General features: G+C 43.5%; 1 protein-coding gene across 3 annotated transcripts in view; it reads right to left on the bottom strand.

The window, feature by feature from the left end:
* The window catches only part of LOC115584676 (IQ motif and SEC7 domain-containing protein 1-like), a 105,681-nt gene that overhangs the window by 62,271 nt on the left and 28,473 nt on the right, over positions 1 to 14,937 (bottom strand). For all 3 annotated transcript variants that reach the window (XM_030422254.1, XM_030422255.1, XM_030422261.1), the window contains one exon: positions 11,855 to 11,962. In XM_030422254.1, coding sequence (XP_030278114.1) covers positions 11,855 to 11,962 — 108 coding nt within the window. The remainder of the gene's footprint in view (positions 1 to 11,854; positions 11,963 to 14,937) is intronic.

Below are 14,937 nucleotides of genomic sequence, written 5' to 3'. Positions count from 1 at the left end.
AGAAAGACGCCACTGCACGAAGTAGTAATCATACTGCTAAGGTGCTTTACCACAACACGTTTCAGCTGAGAGAAAAACACCAGAGCCTGTGTCAGCCACAGTTATTTCAGCCTTGTTATGCTCAGTTTTCAGGAAGCTGCTCTGATTAAAACTATAACGGAAAACACTTTTCTAACCACTCCAATTAGCATCAACAGCTGGAAAAACTGAACTCGACCCGGCCTCTCTACCCCTCTGCCAGAGACGAGGGGTGAGAGGTTTAGTATCCCTCCCGATTTGTTTTTCCTCCATGTAACAACACAGCGCAGCCTCTCTGTAGCTCGCTGGCAGAGGGCACAGCGCTGTGCACAGGCTCCTTCTGTCACTGACTTGGCCTCGAGCCTGAGGACATCAGAGGCAGAAGACAGACGAGGTTCTCATCGCAGGCCAAACAAATAAAGAGCTGTCTCTCTGCCCGGGACGGTGAAGCCGAGACAGAGTCGTCCTTGACCCCTCGGACCTGCGTTGAGGCTCTCCGCTTGCCGTCGCAGAAGTTACGACTTCGCGATAAGCAGTGACGACGATGTGAAGCTGTAGCAGCACCACTGACACTCATCTGATGAAGAAGTACGCGGACTCTATACAGTAAAAGTACCAACAATATAAAATGAAAATACTCCATTACCAGTAAAAGTCATTTAAACCTTACTTATACACAGAAGCAAAATCTAAGTATCAAACGTACTCATTAGGAAGAAACATCCCCTCCATTGTCTGATATACATTTTAGCTGGTTGTTAATTATTCTATGTACACTTCAGTGATTCCGAACATAAGGTCAGGACCCCTGCAAAAGGTCAAGATGAAGTGTTGATTAAAAGGGGTTGAAAAGAAAAAAAGACCAAGTTCTGCTACACAAATCAGTATTCATTTTGTGGACTTTTCTCTAACCTTTGTTGTTTTTGTTATTCTTCTCAGTCTAATTCAGCTACTCAAAGCCATTCACACATCCACTCAAGCACAGAAGGAACATCCATTAGAAGCAATTTGAGGTTCAGTATTTTGCCCAAGGACAGTTAAGCCCAAAGCCTAAGTCAGGGAGTCGAACCACAGCTCATTTTTCGTTTATTCCCCCAACTGAAAGCTGATTTTGGTGAGTGGTCGCCAGCCGAAAAGAAAACATGCACAATCATCTCATCTGCGGGGTGAAACCAACAACTGCAGCTGTCAAATAAGTCGACAGAAGTCAAATGTACAGCAATCATTGTGACATGTTGGTGGCAACAAAAATCTTTAATTTTTATTGGTTGTTTGGGTGTTTTATAAGTAGACATTGTGACATCCCCAGCATTGATTTTGGCCATTTTAAGCTTTCTTTCCTCACCCTAACCAAGTTGCGTTTGTGCCTAAACCTAACCAGACCATCAGCACAGCACTGTCACGAGACTGAAATGAAAATTGGACCTAAAGAAACATTACATTGGAAAGTAAGGACATTTAAAGTTTCAACATATTTGTAGTTTACTGAGACATGCATTGTCAACATGTATTCTGCCGACTAGGTTGATATTTTTTCCAGGAGTCTTATATCCACTTCTAAAACAACAGTTTGTCATTGTATTTGTTGTCTATCATCACCGTCTCAGTGAGAGAGATCATTCTAGCCAGCAGCAAATAGCAGCTGATAATATTGGCCAGCAGATATATGTCAGGCTCCGGTATTTTCCAATATACGGCATGTGAGCCTTCAGTCAGCCTTCAAAAGGAGGTGATTTAGTATTTATTATGCCCTCTATATGCAATATTGCACGTACAAAGGCACAGTGATGAGCTACTCCAGGGCTCCTTGATCAGGTTTTTCTGCTTTTGCATGTCTCATTTGTGCTTATTATCGCACGACCCATTCTATTCTCACAATCTCGGTCTAATCCCTCTGTCGTCTGCACTTTCTGCTCCTCACCCGCAGGACACACACACACACACACACACACACACACACAAAGAGATCATACAGTCAGCAACAGTGGCATCTTGTTAATATCTCATTACACCTGTGCCGACAAGATCCCTCTCTTTTTTTTTTGAGCGAAGCGGAGCTGGAGAGGCAGCTGAGAACAGGCGATCACGCTCTCCAGTCTTATTTCCTGGGGAATGGTGTGCTACTCCTTGCCTCCGTCACCTCATCCCCGCGAGCCCTCCCTCCACACGATTGCGAGCAGCGATACAGAACTGTGGAATTGCAAATGCCTCCAATCAGACTGGCGGATAGATCTGAAACACTCAGCGGCCCTGTGCATGATATTACAGAGGCACGGAGCTGATGAACGGATAAGCTATGCGCGAGAGTTGTGGCGTATCACTAATCTCTCACTATATCTACTTTACCAGTGGAAGTGACAGTGTGTAATAGAGAGAGAGCAAAGCATTGGTTCAGAGAGAGAGAGAGAGAAAAAAAAAAAAAGGACTCTCCAGCATGTTTACACTGGGGCTCGAGGCACATCGGCTGCGCTTGAATCTTCTATAACAACTTTCAAAATCACACTGTCACACACGATTTTTCCCTCGCCACGGACACCTGGGTGTCTTTTCATTACCGCTGAAGAGCTGCATCTACCTCAGGCATGTTGCACATTACACAAACTCCAGCCCTACAGCGATGGAGCTCCAAAAAAAAAACAAAAAAAAAAAAACACACGCATTTTGTTATAATTAAGCTGCTCCTTCATGCGTACAGAGTGCAGACTACGGGAGTTTTTTTTTTTGTTTTTTTTTACCCCCATCTGATGAAAGAAAATACTAGTGATTAATATTAAACAAGTGCGCTGCGTCTTTCGCTGTCACCATAGCGTTGAAAATGTCATGACCAATTACTGAGACGGCCTGCTGGAGAACACGTGATTCAAAAGGTTTAAGGTTGAAGCTACAGAGTGAAGGTAATCTTGTGCTTCCACACTGATTCAGATCAAACTGACGACAGAATTCTGTAAAGAGAGCCACAGGTCGGGTAACGTCTTCACAAACCGAAGTCCTTGAACAAGTGTGCAGTGTATTCTTCTGTTCAGTCTACTGTACAATACGGTAATGTTAATTTTCCTGGAACCTTTTAAAATTCTTTTGTTCCCCCAAAAAATTAATCCAAATCTCAAACATATTCAGTGGATAAATACATAAAACAGCCAAGTAAGAAAGTGAAAGGTTGGTGTTTTCATCCTGATCATTTACTGTATTGACTATAAAAAAATGGTTGCAATTAATAGTTTGTCATTCAACAAACTGATAAAACCGATGAATTGTTCAACCAGCACTACTTGAGTGTATTACAATTGTATCCATTTAGAAGAAAAAACATTGTGAACTACGAAGACATTCAGTAAAGTGCAGAGGCCAAATAGTCTCCTCCTGAACTCACTCGTACATCATTTTTACACCGAAATTAATGCATCTACTCAGGTTTTTCTAAAAACAGGTACTGATAATTGGCCATTGACCCGTTCGTCATCACAGACGCACAGGAAAGCCTGTATATTAGAAGGCAAAAGTCTTGATAATATTTCGAATTACAAGAGCTGATAACAGAAGGTTCTTAGGAGTAAGACATCTTGCTTCTCTCTGATCTCTGATGGGTGTTGCATACCAACAATACAGCCACAAACAATGGTAACTTTTTTTAATATCTTCAACTTCAGTCTCCCTTTGAAACTCAGCGTCGAATGAGCGATGTTCAAGGGCCGCGCAGCGACAGAGACGAATGGAAAGATATAAACAAGCCAACAGCCTTTAACTTCGAGGAAATAACGTGTTTACCTGGGCGTTGTGTTCACATCACAGCCGAGCTGAGCCTGAGGCAACAAATACCCACGACTGCTGCTGAATCAACCAGGAGTACATCCCGACTGTACACATGAGCACTGCACGCAAAAGTCGGATGTTATACGTGGGTTTTTTGGCCAGTGTGAAAGGGGTGATAGATACCAGCTACCAAAATACTTTTCATCAAGGTCCACACAACAAAAATATGGAAAACGCCCAATTTCGCAATGTTTAAGAAAGTGAGGATGCATTCCTTTTATCTGGATCCACGCCAAAAGTTAACATGGTCTGTTCTGGGCTAAGACTCATCCTCCACCCAAGTTTTGTGGAAATTCGTTCTGTTGTTTTTGGGTCATCCTGCCTGACAAACCAACAAACACATGGACACGGGTGAAAACAAGACTTCCTTGGTGGAACTAATCATTCCAAAGATATCGATTTAAAGTCAGTCAGTTCAACTGTCTGGGAAAAAAACGGAACGAAGCTGCATGTTTTCAAACTGTAAACAGATATTTTGCAGTGAACCATGACTGAATATCAGATGGTGCAGCATCAATTTAGAGCTATCCGATCTTTAAATAGCACAGGGCCTAGAATTTCATATGAAACGCAGCCAACGCTGTCACAGATGAATGCTGGCCAGCCTTTATTGTATTGTGTCACAATCCCTCAAAACTGTTTATGTGTGGCGTGGCCTCTGAAAAAACAATGAAGGCACACACACACACACACAAAACAGCAACGCATGCAAACACACACATTGGGAACATTTCTCTCTCTCTGGGCCAAAAAAGGCTCAACCGAGTGAAGTGAAAGGCACACGGCACAAAGAGCCTCACATTCTCCTCTGTTGCCGAGACTCAAAGCAACTTATCATAAGCCACATGGCCGTTCTGCAGTCCAGAATCAAAACTGTGTGTTTTCCAGTGATCGCGCCTCGCAGCGCAGCACGGAGCCTGTAATTAACTCTTAGAGAATGTGATGACGAAACAGGAGCTGGGAAACTTCAAAGACAGCCCAGAGCTTTCTCCCCAGAGTTCAAACAACGCGATGGAAGTGGGCCTTCTGTTTCATACGTCTATTAAATCATTGTGCAGTTGTGATTTCCCATCTGGCGAAATCAAAACTTTACAATACTCACAGCAGTAAATAAAAAGGGCCAATAAAGAGAGAATTCATACAACTGGCTGGATTTTATGGGAGGCGGAAGGCACTTTCATTACAGCCTCTTTTTCTTTCTTTTTTTTTTAAATCGACACTAACTCCTCTGCTCCTTCATTTACAGAGGACTGTTTGCTGCCACGTACAATAAATGTTTACTGTGTCGTTAAGCCCTTTTTTCCAAATGACCTCAGATATTGTCAAGGCTTTATAGAGGAGGGGAACACAGCCAGCGGAATACACACACACAAAAAAAAAGATTCAGCACAGGGTTCATGAACCAATATGGAAATGCTTTTCCATTTTCTACAGCATGTGTCACCATATTCACCCCTGCGGCTACGTCGCAGCCTCATGAGCTGCCCTCCTGCCTCCAACCGTCGCTGAATGGCACGCTGGCTGTTTCCAGCAGGCAGGCTGGGGGTCTGTGATCCCGCCAAGGCAGGCGGGCAGGCCATTCTCAGGGAATCAATAGGCTCTGCAGTGGTATTATTAGAGGGCCTGGAGATAATCACAGGTTCTGCTCTGAAATAGTCATTCATGATAATGAATATCATTAAGCATCTGAATTATTTAGACTTGAAATGGAGCTCCTGGTTCGGCTCTGCCCTAACGGTCGGATGTCGAATCAGAGCCCCGAACACAAATAAACGGAGCAGGGCGATATTAGAAGCTTTATGGCCTTTTGGTACTACCCCGGGGGCTTTAAGAGAGGGTTATAAATGACTTGCAGGAAGATTTACACTTACCCATGACTGCCCAGCCTTAACTTCATCTCCTGTAAAGCTCCTGCTTGTATCTATTAATCAAGTTAGATGTGTTTTCCTAATTGAGAAGAAAGAAAAGAGAGCGGTGCAGAAAGATAAACAGAGCCAGAGAGGGGGAAGAATACTGAGAGGCAGATGTTTTTTTTGATTGAGTGGGAGAGAGAAGGAATCAAAAGAGAGGCGTGAAGTAAGGAAAAAGGAATAGGAGAGCATCTTGGGTATTTAAAAAGCTTTCATTCAGCCTTGAGCCTGGCTCGATGGGTGCAGAGAGGTCTTAACTCTGGACAGGACTGAACTAGAAGGCAGCTGCAGGCAGTGAATACAGCAGCCACTGCACAGGCAAAAACCCCATTCAGATAAAAACACGCTTTTTTTCTTCACGTGGCTTCTTCATAGCACTGAGGAGCTGCCACAAATAGAGGAAGTTGTTTTCCCTGTATTGATGAGGCCATCTATATTCCTACATCAGATCTGGTCATATACTTTATATGACACTGCTGCTTTTCTAACACTTCCTTTCAAGTTGCAGCCACATGCCTTCAGATAAATTCAGATTATTTTCCACTCAGCAGACCGTATAGAGCAATTATCCTGTCTCACAATAAGCTGCAGTCCCGCATCCCCATTGGCCGGGCCCGACTGCTCCACTTTCACTTTCTCAACCTGACACGAGCGCACTTCCTGCTCTCACCTCTCGCTGCCGCAGAGCACTCTAAAATCAGCAGTCGTGGCAAGACTAAGCGAGCGGGAGAAAATGGAACAGTCAAAAGACAAAAGGAGCGGGGATATTCCCACAGTGTTTTTTTACTTTTGTAACGGACCCCCCACACGGAGGTAATGGAGGAGGACATGGGGAAGTAAGTGAGACTGGAAGAAAAGGAGGGATTCAAAAGGAAAAAAGAACAAATGAGGGAGAACTTGACAGCACTCATGGGTAATTGTAATGTTGACATTGTGTCCAGCAGGTTTGGCACAGAGCCTGAAAAGAAGACAGTTGGGCTGCTCTAAAGCTCACCACACCAGTCACAGCAAACACAACTGAAGCTATCTGCAACCTGGATTCATGAATTTCATCCTGTTTTCGTCCCCTTTCTTTTCGTGTGGCATGACAGATATTACACTCGTATCGGCAGCTGAGCCACTTTTGTACCCAACGGCAACTATTAAAAGAATCCATTTCATAAAGTCCAATCGCTTATAGTACTTCTACTTCTTTCATTCAATTAATTCACTTTTAACTTCTAGCTCTTTTACGCTTTAGTTGCTAGGATTTCTCCCCCTATATGAGCACCGAGATAGGACTAGACAGACACTGAGCACCCTGAGGAACATGGCCCATTAATGTGATGCGGGCTGTTCTGATAGAGGGCAGGTAATCTACCGCTTCCGTTCAGGTTCAGATATTCTAATACACTGGACGCATCAGCGCACATGCTACATCCTGGTCATTTTTACCGGGTGGAGATAACTGTGTGAAGTCACGGGTGAAAACCTTGGAGTCACATTAACGGAAACAATTCTCTCTCCAAGGTGCTGAATCCAGCTAGCCAATGGAATTTGGTCCAGACTTTCATTTTCATCTGAACCAAGGGTAAAATTAAACTGAGGCAAATTCAGATACGTAATTTGGTCAGTTAATGAAACTAGAGGGAATCATTACTGAATAAATCACTCAATCAGCAGCAAATTAATCAGCGACAATTTTGCTATTTCATCTTGATATACCCATTCTTTAAAAGTTGTCAAATCAAGCCACATTTTTTTTGTTTTAATTCATTCTTACTTTTTTTTATAACTTTTTAATCGAGCAGCTAGAGTGGCACTCATTAGAGCACAAAGCTCTACCAAGGCCAAACAGTCCCCTCAAATTCAATCAATCAATCAAAACTCAACGGCCCTGTACCACACTAAAGCTAAACCGCCCAAAAATACTTTACTACAATTCAAACTCACCAGATCTGTTACAGCCAACCACTAGGACAACAAAACAATGCATGTGAAGTCACGATCTCCATCGTGTTGCTGATATAATCCGTTACTCGTTTTTTTTGTGTAATCCTGCTGACAAACCAACCAACCACCAAACGGACACATGTGAAAACATGACCTCCTTGGCAGAGGTGGAAAAATACGGTTTCTTGCTTTTATGTGCATTTCAAATTAAAGGCCTATTGTGTAGGATCTAGTGCCATTTAGTGGTGACTACCACAAATAAACACCCCTCTCCTCACGCTCCTCTTTGAAGCATGTAAGACGATCTATTGCGGCTGCTGAAACATTTTGAACACATGAAAAGCCCCTCTGCAGAAACCAGTGTTTGGTTTGTCTGTCCTGGGCTACTGTAGAAAATGGCGGCTTCGTGCACGAGAGGCTACTCCATCCACAGTTCATTCTGAGGTAGCAGCTTTAAATATCTTTGTGTTTTGGACTATTGGTAATAAAAAAACAACAACTTAAAACTCATTTAAAGAGAGGCATCACATCCAGCGGCTGCAACTCGTGATGGACAGTCTTCACTATTCCTTGATGTTTCCTTTTCCATATAACTGTTAATTGAAGAAAAAACAATAGACAGATTAACTTATAATGAAAATAATCATTAATTGCAGCCCTTAATGAAGCTTATCTTTCTTGCGCAATCACTGAAAGCTGTTAATTAAGTGCTTCTTAAAAAGGGACACTGTAAACTAATCAGCGCACTGGAGTCGTCTGCTTTAACAAAGCCTAATGGACCAAAAAACTTGGCAAAAAAAAGAAACTTTCCTCCTTATTTTCGCCCTCTTCTGCAATAATTATGCGTTTTCGACAGAACCATGACCAGAAAAACCAGCATCGGTGTGTTCTGTCCTCTTTATTACGCAAAATAAACTCTGCAAAGACACAAATATACGTTTCCCTTTGTGCTCCAAGCATTAGGATGCTCTGGCTATTACACTCTGGAGGCACTGAAGTGAACACAATCAATTTGAGTTCAGTTTGTGGGCTCATTGTTGTAGTTCTGGCTAATTTACTCTACGCTCCTTCTGCGGCTCATCTTAGCAGACTTCGAGGCAGAATTACCATAAACAGTATCGTCGTACATCTGCATCATTATTTAACCAAATTGACTCAGTATGCACGTTCAGGCACAGGGGGATAAGCTATCACATCTGTGCCTGTGTGGCTCTTTGGCTAATCAAATGTTGCTTCTGCATGTAATTGCTTTGTTCCCAGGGCAGGAGGCAGAGAAAAGAGAGGTAGATGGCAAGAAAGAACAGGTAGAGTAGAGTGTAATATGAAAGGAATGCAAACACAGACAGAGAGGTAAAAATAAAGTATCCAGTAAGAGCAGTGATTCAAGTGAATCCCTGGGGTCGGCTGCGGTGATTACAATCAAACAGCCGCTCTTCTTGCACTGAACGGCTGTCCCTTGAGATCGCCCCCGACGCCGAGATTAAGCATGTTGAGCGAGGCTGCCCTCTGCGAGCAGCTCTGCCTCGACACCAAAGTTGCCCCATTAATTCCCATTACCTTCTTAAAAACTTTCCAAAGTTGGCAGGAATTAGTGAAACTTTTAGACGACGACAGCATCTAACGGATGTCTGAAAAGAACAGAGGCTGAAATCAGCTGAGCAGAGCAAGTCCTTTTTTTTTTCTCTTTCGCGAGAGAACTTTCTGCCGACTAATGCCACAACTACAAACACTTTCTATAATTCAAAGTTTCCTCTAAAATTTTCCCAATATGCTCGCTCAAAAAACAACTAAAACGAGCGGAGTGATTCAGCAGACTGCGGGGCATGGCACAGCAGCTCACAAATGGCACAACAATTAATATTTCACTTCCTCGCTTGCTTCTAATGCCACACAAACAGACGCCAGAAAAAACAGCCACAAAAAGATTAATCGCCGCGTGAGAGCCTCGCACGGCCCCACTGCTTGCTTCAGTGGAGAGTGATTACACAACATTTCTGTCACATTGTATTTTCATGTGAAAATGTTGTTGTCTAGTGCCTCTCTGGTTTTACTGCACATAAAACACAGAACAGCATCATCCTGGGTACAAATCCGGTGTAGGACCTTAATCACTTCGCGTAAAAGGTACGTCCTCTGTCTCACCAAAGGATCGAATGCGATTACGGCAGCAGTGACCAAGGTCTTTATGATAAACGTCTGCTTACCGTTTGATTTATGCCACGACTTTTCAGTTCCGTCATTTATGAGTGAGAGTGTGTGATTCTGACCCTGAACAAGAGGGTTGAGGGCATGCATTTAGAACACAAAACAACATTCATTTTCATCCACACACAATAAAACTACCGAAAAAAAAACAGAACAGTCTGGCTGCACCAATTCTCATTCTGGTATAGGGGGAAAATAGCTCTTGCTGGCTTGTATTTCTTTTAACCAATCACAATCATCCCAAGATGCCCAAGATGCAACAATAGGGCATCTGCAAAACTGTGTTAGTGATGACATGTTTTGCATATTGTGAGGCAAGCCCACTGGTCGCCTAACATAGGAGAGCAATGGCAGGCTTATACTCACCAACAAAATACTCTCCAATATCCAAGACGCGTCCTTTCTAGCGGAGGGTTTGTGGGGAATTGATAAAGTGTGATACTTACAGTGCTCTTGGGAACTAGCTTAAGTAACCAAGTATCATAACTGAGGCACCAGCAGGCACTCTCAAGGCTTAAGAAGCGCTGGGCTAAGCGGGCTCGTGATATTGCAATCGCAAATCTCTCTGAGGTTTCTGCACGACCTTGCAATTTTTTCCAAACGATGCGTCGTTATGATAATGGGTCAAATTTGCAGAAAGGTTGTGACGATTGGACAAAACATTTGAAGTCGTAATTGGCAATTGCAACTTCATGGAGGCCTTACCAGTCGCTCTAAGAAAGAGGATTAGCTTTGTGTTACCATGGAAAACGCCGGTTCAGGTGAAGTGACATGATCTTCCTAGCAGTCGCGCTCATAGTTTACACCCACTGTACCACGGGAGCAAGTAGTAAGGTGGATACTTGTTTTAATATGTTGATTATTACCTCTGGGAAACAGCATTAAAACAACCACCTGAAATTAACCTGCAAAGTCAAATGAAGATATCTGGTGGGAGCACGTCGCCTGTGACACCGCACGGTCATCATTTGCTAATGAGAGGCTGATTGTTGTGATTCTGCAGGAGACGGGTGAGCCTAAACAGAAGCAAACAATGCTGCCGGGCTGAAGGGGGGGAAAAAAACAATCAACCTCCAATCACAGCCCTCCTCTTGTTTACAGTCATGATCCATTTAACCTATTAGCTTTCGGCTGCGCTTGAAAAATACTTACAGAGCAACAGTCACAAGGGGACAATCGGAGAGAGAGAGAGAGAGAGAGAGAGAGAGAGAGAGAGAGCACAAATAGAACAGCAAAAAAAGCACATCCTCATTTCTGCCGCGTTATCAAGGTCTAAAAACAACCCACAGATATTCCTACTCATCAGAAACTCCTTTTAAAAATAGAACGAAAAAAATAAAATGTTCCCACTATGCATTGGGATTTATTTTTGGGCTGCGCACGAGCCAAAAGTGGGCTATGGATTAGGCGCACGTTGCTTTTTGATGATGAGGCACACAGCACTGCTGTAGGAGGCATCTTTGAAACTCTCTCCAGCCGTTTGAAGCCCCCCCCCAAGTCTGTCCCACCGATGCGACTGACTGCTCTCATCTCTTTTGTCTTTTTGAGGCTCTCTCAAGCTCCCCAGCTCAGCACAGGCTAATGGGTGAGCAGCAATGACGGCTCACATAAGCAGGGATCATATTTCATTAAGGGCTAAAACCTAATGATCTCTTTCTATAGTGCATCTGGCCACTGGAGTTCATTATACGATCAGGAAAACAACAGTGCAGTGCCGAAGCTGCTGTGTCATAAAAAGGGCTGATGAATGGAGAGCAGCTGCGAAGACTCCAACATCAGAAGGCAGCAAAGTTTGCAGACGTCAAGCTGTCGCCACTGATGCATCTGCCACACAGAGGCTTATTACCGGGGCAGCCGTGATGACTTTTAGATTAACAAGGCAAGAGTAAGACAAGAAAAGGGACTGCTGGGAAATTGGTCCAGCACTCGTGGGAGAAACATTAAGCACACCATCATAAAAACACAACATCTTACTGTACCCAAAGGACGCCGACTTCCATTTGCGGCACGGGACGACTCTCCTGCGGCCTTCAGAAACTAGAATCCCAGGATTCTCTATGACTTCCACAGGTAGGGAGGCATGTCTCCTGCAGAAGAAGAAACCGAATTAGGACAAAACACACTTCTCAGACTGTAGACACAGAAGGGCAGATGTAAAACAAAACCTTTAAATGTCATGTGACTGCTCTGAATTATAATCATCTGCTTTTCCCTCAGAGGGTGTCTCACTGGGAATACGTGACTCTGTGTATTTTCACAGATTATTTCAGGACTTCTGATGCACCTGCACACAAAGACAACCGGGTTCTATTAAATTCTGCATTTTAACTTCTTTCCAGGAAGAACTGCATCAATTACACAACACAACACACAATATTACATATGTCATATCAACAGTTACAGCATTATTGCATTTCCTGTAGATCAAACCACAGGATGATTCGGACAAGCTTGGTGCATTTAAGGTATGTGAAATCCTATACTGTAGATAAGAAGAAGTATCACCTCTACTTTGGTTAAATAAATGGTGCACTCTGTAGTTCTGGAAAACAAATGGAAACTCAGAAATGTTATATTTACATTACTAATGAGGTCATAATAGAAAAAACGTTTATATAAATAAAATGAAACAGTATGAAATTGTGCTGTCCTTTAAGGTCAGTTTATTCAGTCTTTAAAATAAATCAATGGAGATTTTAACTGGTTGCCTTGCTATAACTAGCGGCCTGGCTACAGCTAGCAGCCTGAGTATAACCAAGTAGTCTGGATATAACTAGTAGTCTGGCTATAGCTAGCAGCCTGGCTATAACTAGCAGCCTGGCTTTAACTAGCAGCCTGGCTATAACTGGTTGCCTTGCAACAACTAGCAGCCTGGCTATAACTGGTTGCCTTGCTACAACTAGCAGCCTGACTGTAACTAGCAGCCTGGCTACAACTAGCAGCCTGGCTGTAACTAGCAGCCTGGCTACAACTAGCAGCCTGGCTGTAACTAGCAGCCTGACTGTAACTAGCAGCCTGACTGTAACTAGCAGCCTGACTGTTACTAGCAGCCTGGCTACAATTTACATTTTAGCTATAACTAGCAGCCTGAGTATAACTAAGTAGTCTGGATATAACTAGCAGCCTGGCTATGACTGGCAGCCTGGCTCCAAAGGAAATAACTGAAAGAACCTCGACCTGAAAATCCCGATCTCAGTGTTATGAGTAAGGCAGAGTAAAATACTGGGTTGTATGAATAAGTCGGCAGGTTCTGGATCTCGTGGAAAGAATGCTGCAGTTGAGCTGTCTCAACTTCCACTAGTAAGGGGAAACACGCATCAACAGGGGAACAGACTCTGACACAACATCTGCGCTCTCCATCCAGTCACTGCTTGTCCCGTCGCTCATGTTTTACCAAATAGCATAGTGAAGGCGAGGTCTATGGAGCCAATCTATACACAGATGGTGTCATTTAAAAAAAAAAAAAAATTGTCGTCTGTTGCCAGTTTAAGTCTAAACAAAATCCCTTCGTTACCTTTGAAGAACTATCAGAATAGTACGGTACACTTCAATTCGTCAATTTGTTTTTGAGTTCCCAAAAATACTTGTTTGTCTATTTTTGACTCTGAGCAGCGGCAGCCACAAAGACAGACATGGAAAAGAAACACGCCGTTTGAGAATAAGCGTATGAAATGTTGAAACATGCTGCAATTTAGAGAGAAAACGACTGATCAAAGACGATAAAAGATTAACGACGGGTAGGTTTCTTTGTAGTATCAGTGCGACTTCACTGTATGTGCTACGACTGCTGCAGTTCAGGCAGTGTTGTCCTCTGCTGATCGCTGCCCAGACACTTCTCATCTTTTCCACTGGATACCATATCCACAGAGACATTTCTCTCTTATCTTTTATTTGTTAAGGTTTTCACCGAGCTGTGCCACCTTTGGGCTGGTTGTCTCAGACAGGCCAGGCATATTCCTCAGGCTGTCAACCTGCAGTCAAACAGCACTGCCCCCCCCAATCTCCCTCAGGGGATAAGGTTCCTTTTTTTTTTTCATCAAAATCAAAATGCCACAGCTGGCAGCCTATCTAGCAGATAGTCTGCTGCCAATTTGATTTACACAAACTCTGCATGTACATACAGTTTGTTGAATAATTGCTCATTTTTCCAGTCAAGGAAAACCATATTCCGAATAACATTATGAAGTATTAAACTCGTGCATTTACAAGCATTCGTGGCAGAAAAAAATACAAGCATCCTTCATTCCTTAACAAAGCTCATACTTGGGCTCTGTGTGAAAAATGAGGCCCCGAGTATATCAATGGCTAATTGTGTCGTGGCTGCTGCCATTTGCTGCTGTTTCGATATAATGAATTATTAATCCCCAAAATGCTAATGTCTCTGCTCTGGCTGAGTTGAGAGCTGTGAACCTTGAATAAGTGCGAATATTCTTCCTGTCTTCCATTAGTTACTCTGATGATGTTTCAGAGTCCAACAGCCAGACCTTGTTTTAGATCTGTCACAGTAATAAATGATGCACAAACAGTTCATAAAAAGAAAAGTGGCAGCTCTTTCCCACCGTGGAGAGATGCTCTGCCACTTAAGAACGATGTCCTCCATTGTCTTTCTTTCGCCATACATGCTGCGCTCTGTTTAACTCGTGGTGTTTTCAGAACAGCGATTGCGACCTGGAATCCTGCTTGCTCAGTGGAAAGGGACTCGCACAAGGACAAACGCGGCAGGCTCGTTTGTCCTGCACATCCGAGCTGAGCATCGCTCTCCATAGCAACAAGGAGACGGCGAAGGAGACGGGAAAAGACGATAGGTTTGTGTGATCCCTGCGGAGAGCACCGGCTGAGGGTGAGAGAGAGCACTAGACCGGCCCTGAACCACAGCGCTGTCACCTCTCATCCCCGCGGACAAATATCAGTTCAAACTGCCCTGACACGTACTGTCACTGCATCGGAGGAGCGGCCCGCTCTTTTTAGGTTAGATTTCTGTGTGAATTAGGCACAGTCCAGTCCACTCATTGTTCTGCTTTAGAGACATGTCCTGCCTGAAGACAGAAAAACTGCAGCTCTG

Source organism: Sparus aurata, chromosome 7, assembly GCF_900880675.1.
Source record: "Sparus aurata chromosome 7, fSpaAur1.1, whole genome shotgun sequence".
NCBI lineage: Eukaryota > Metazoa > Chordata > Actinopteri > Spariformes > Sparidae > Sparus > Sparus aurata.
Note: the sequence above shows the minus strand (reverse complement) of the source record. Positions and strands in the feature narration are given on the sequence as shown.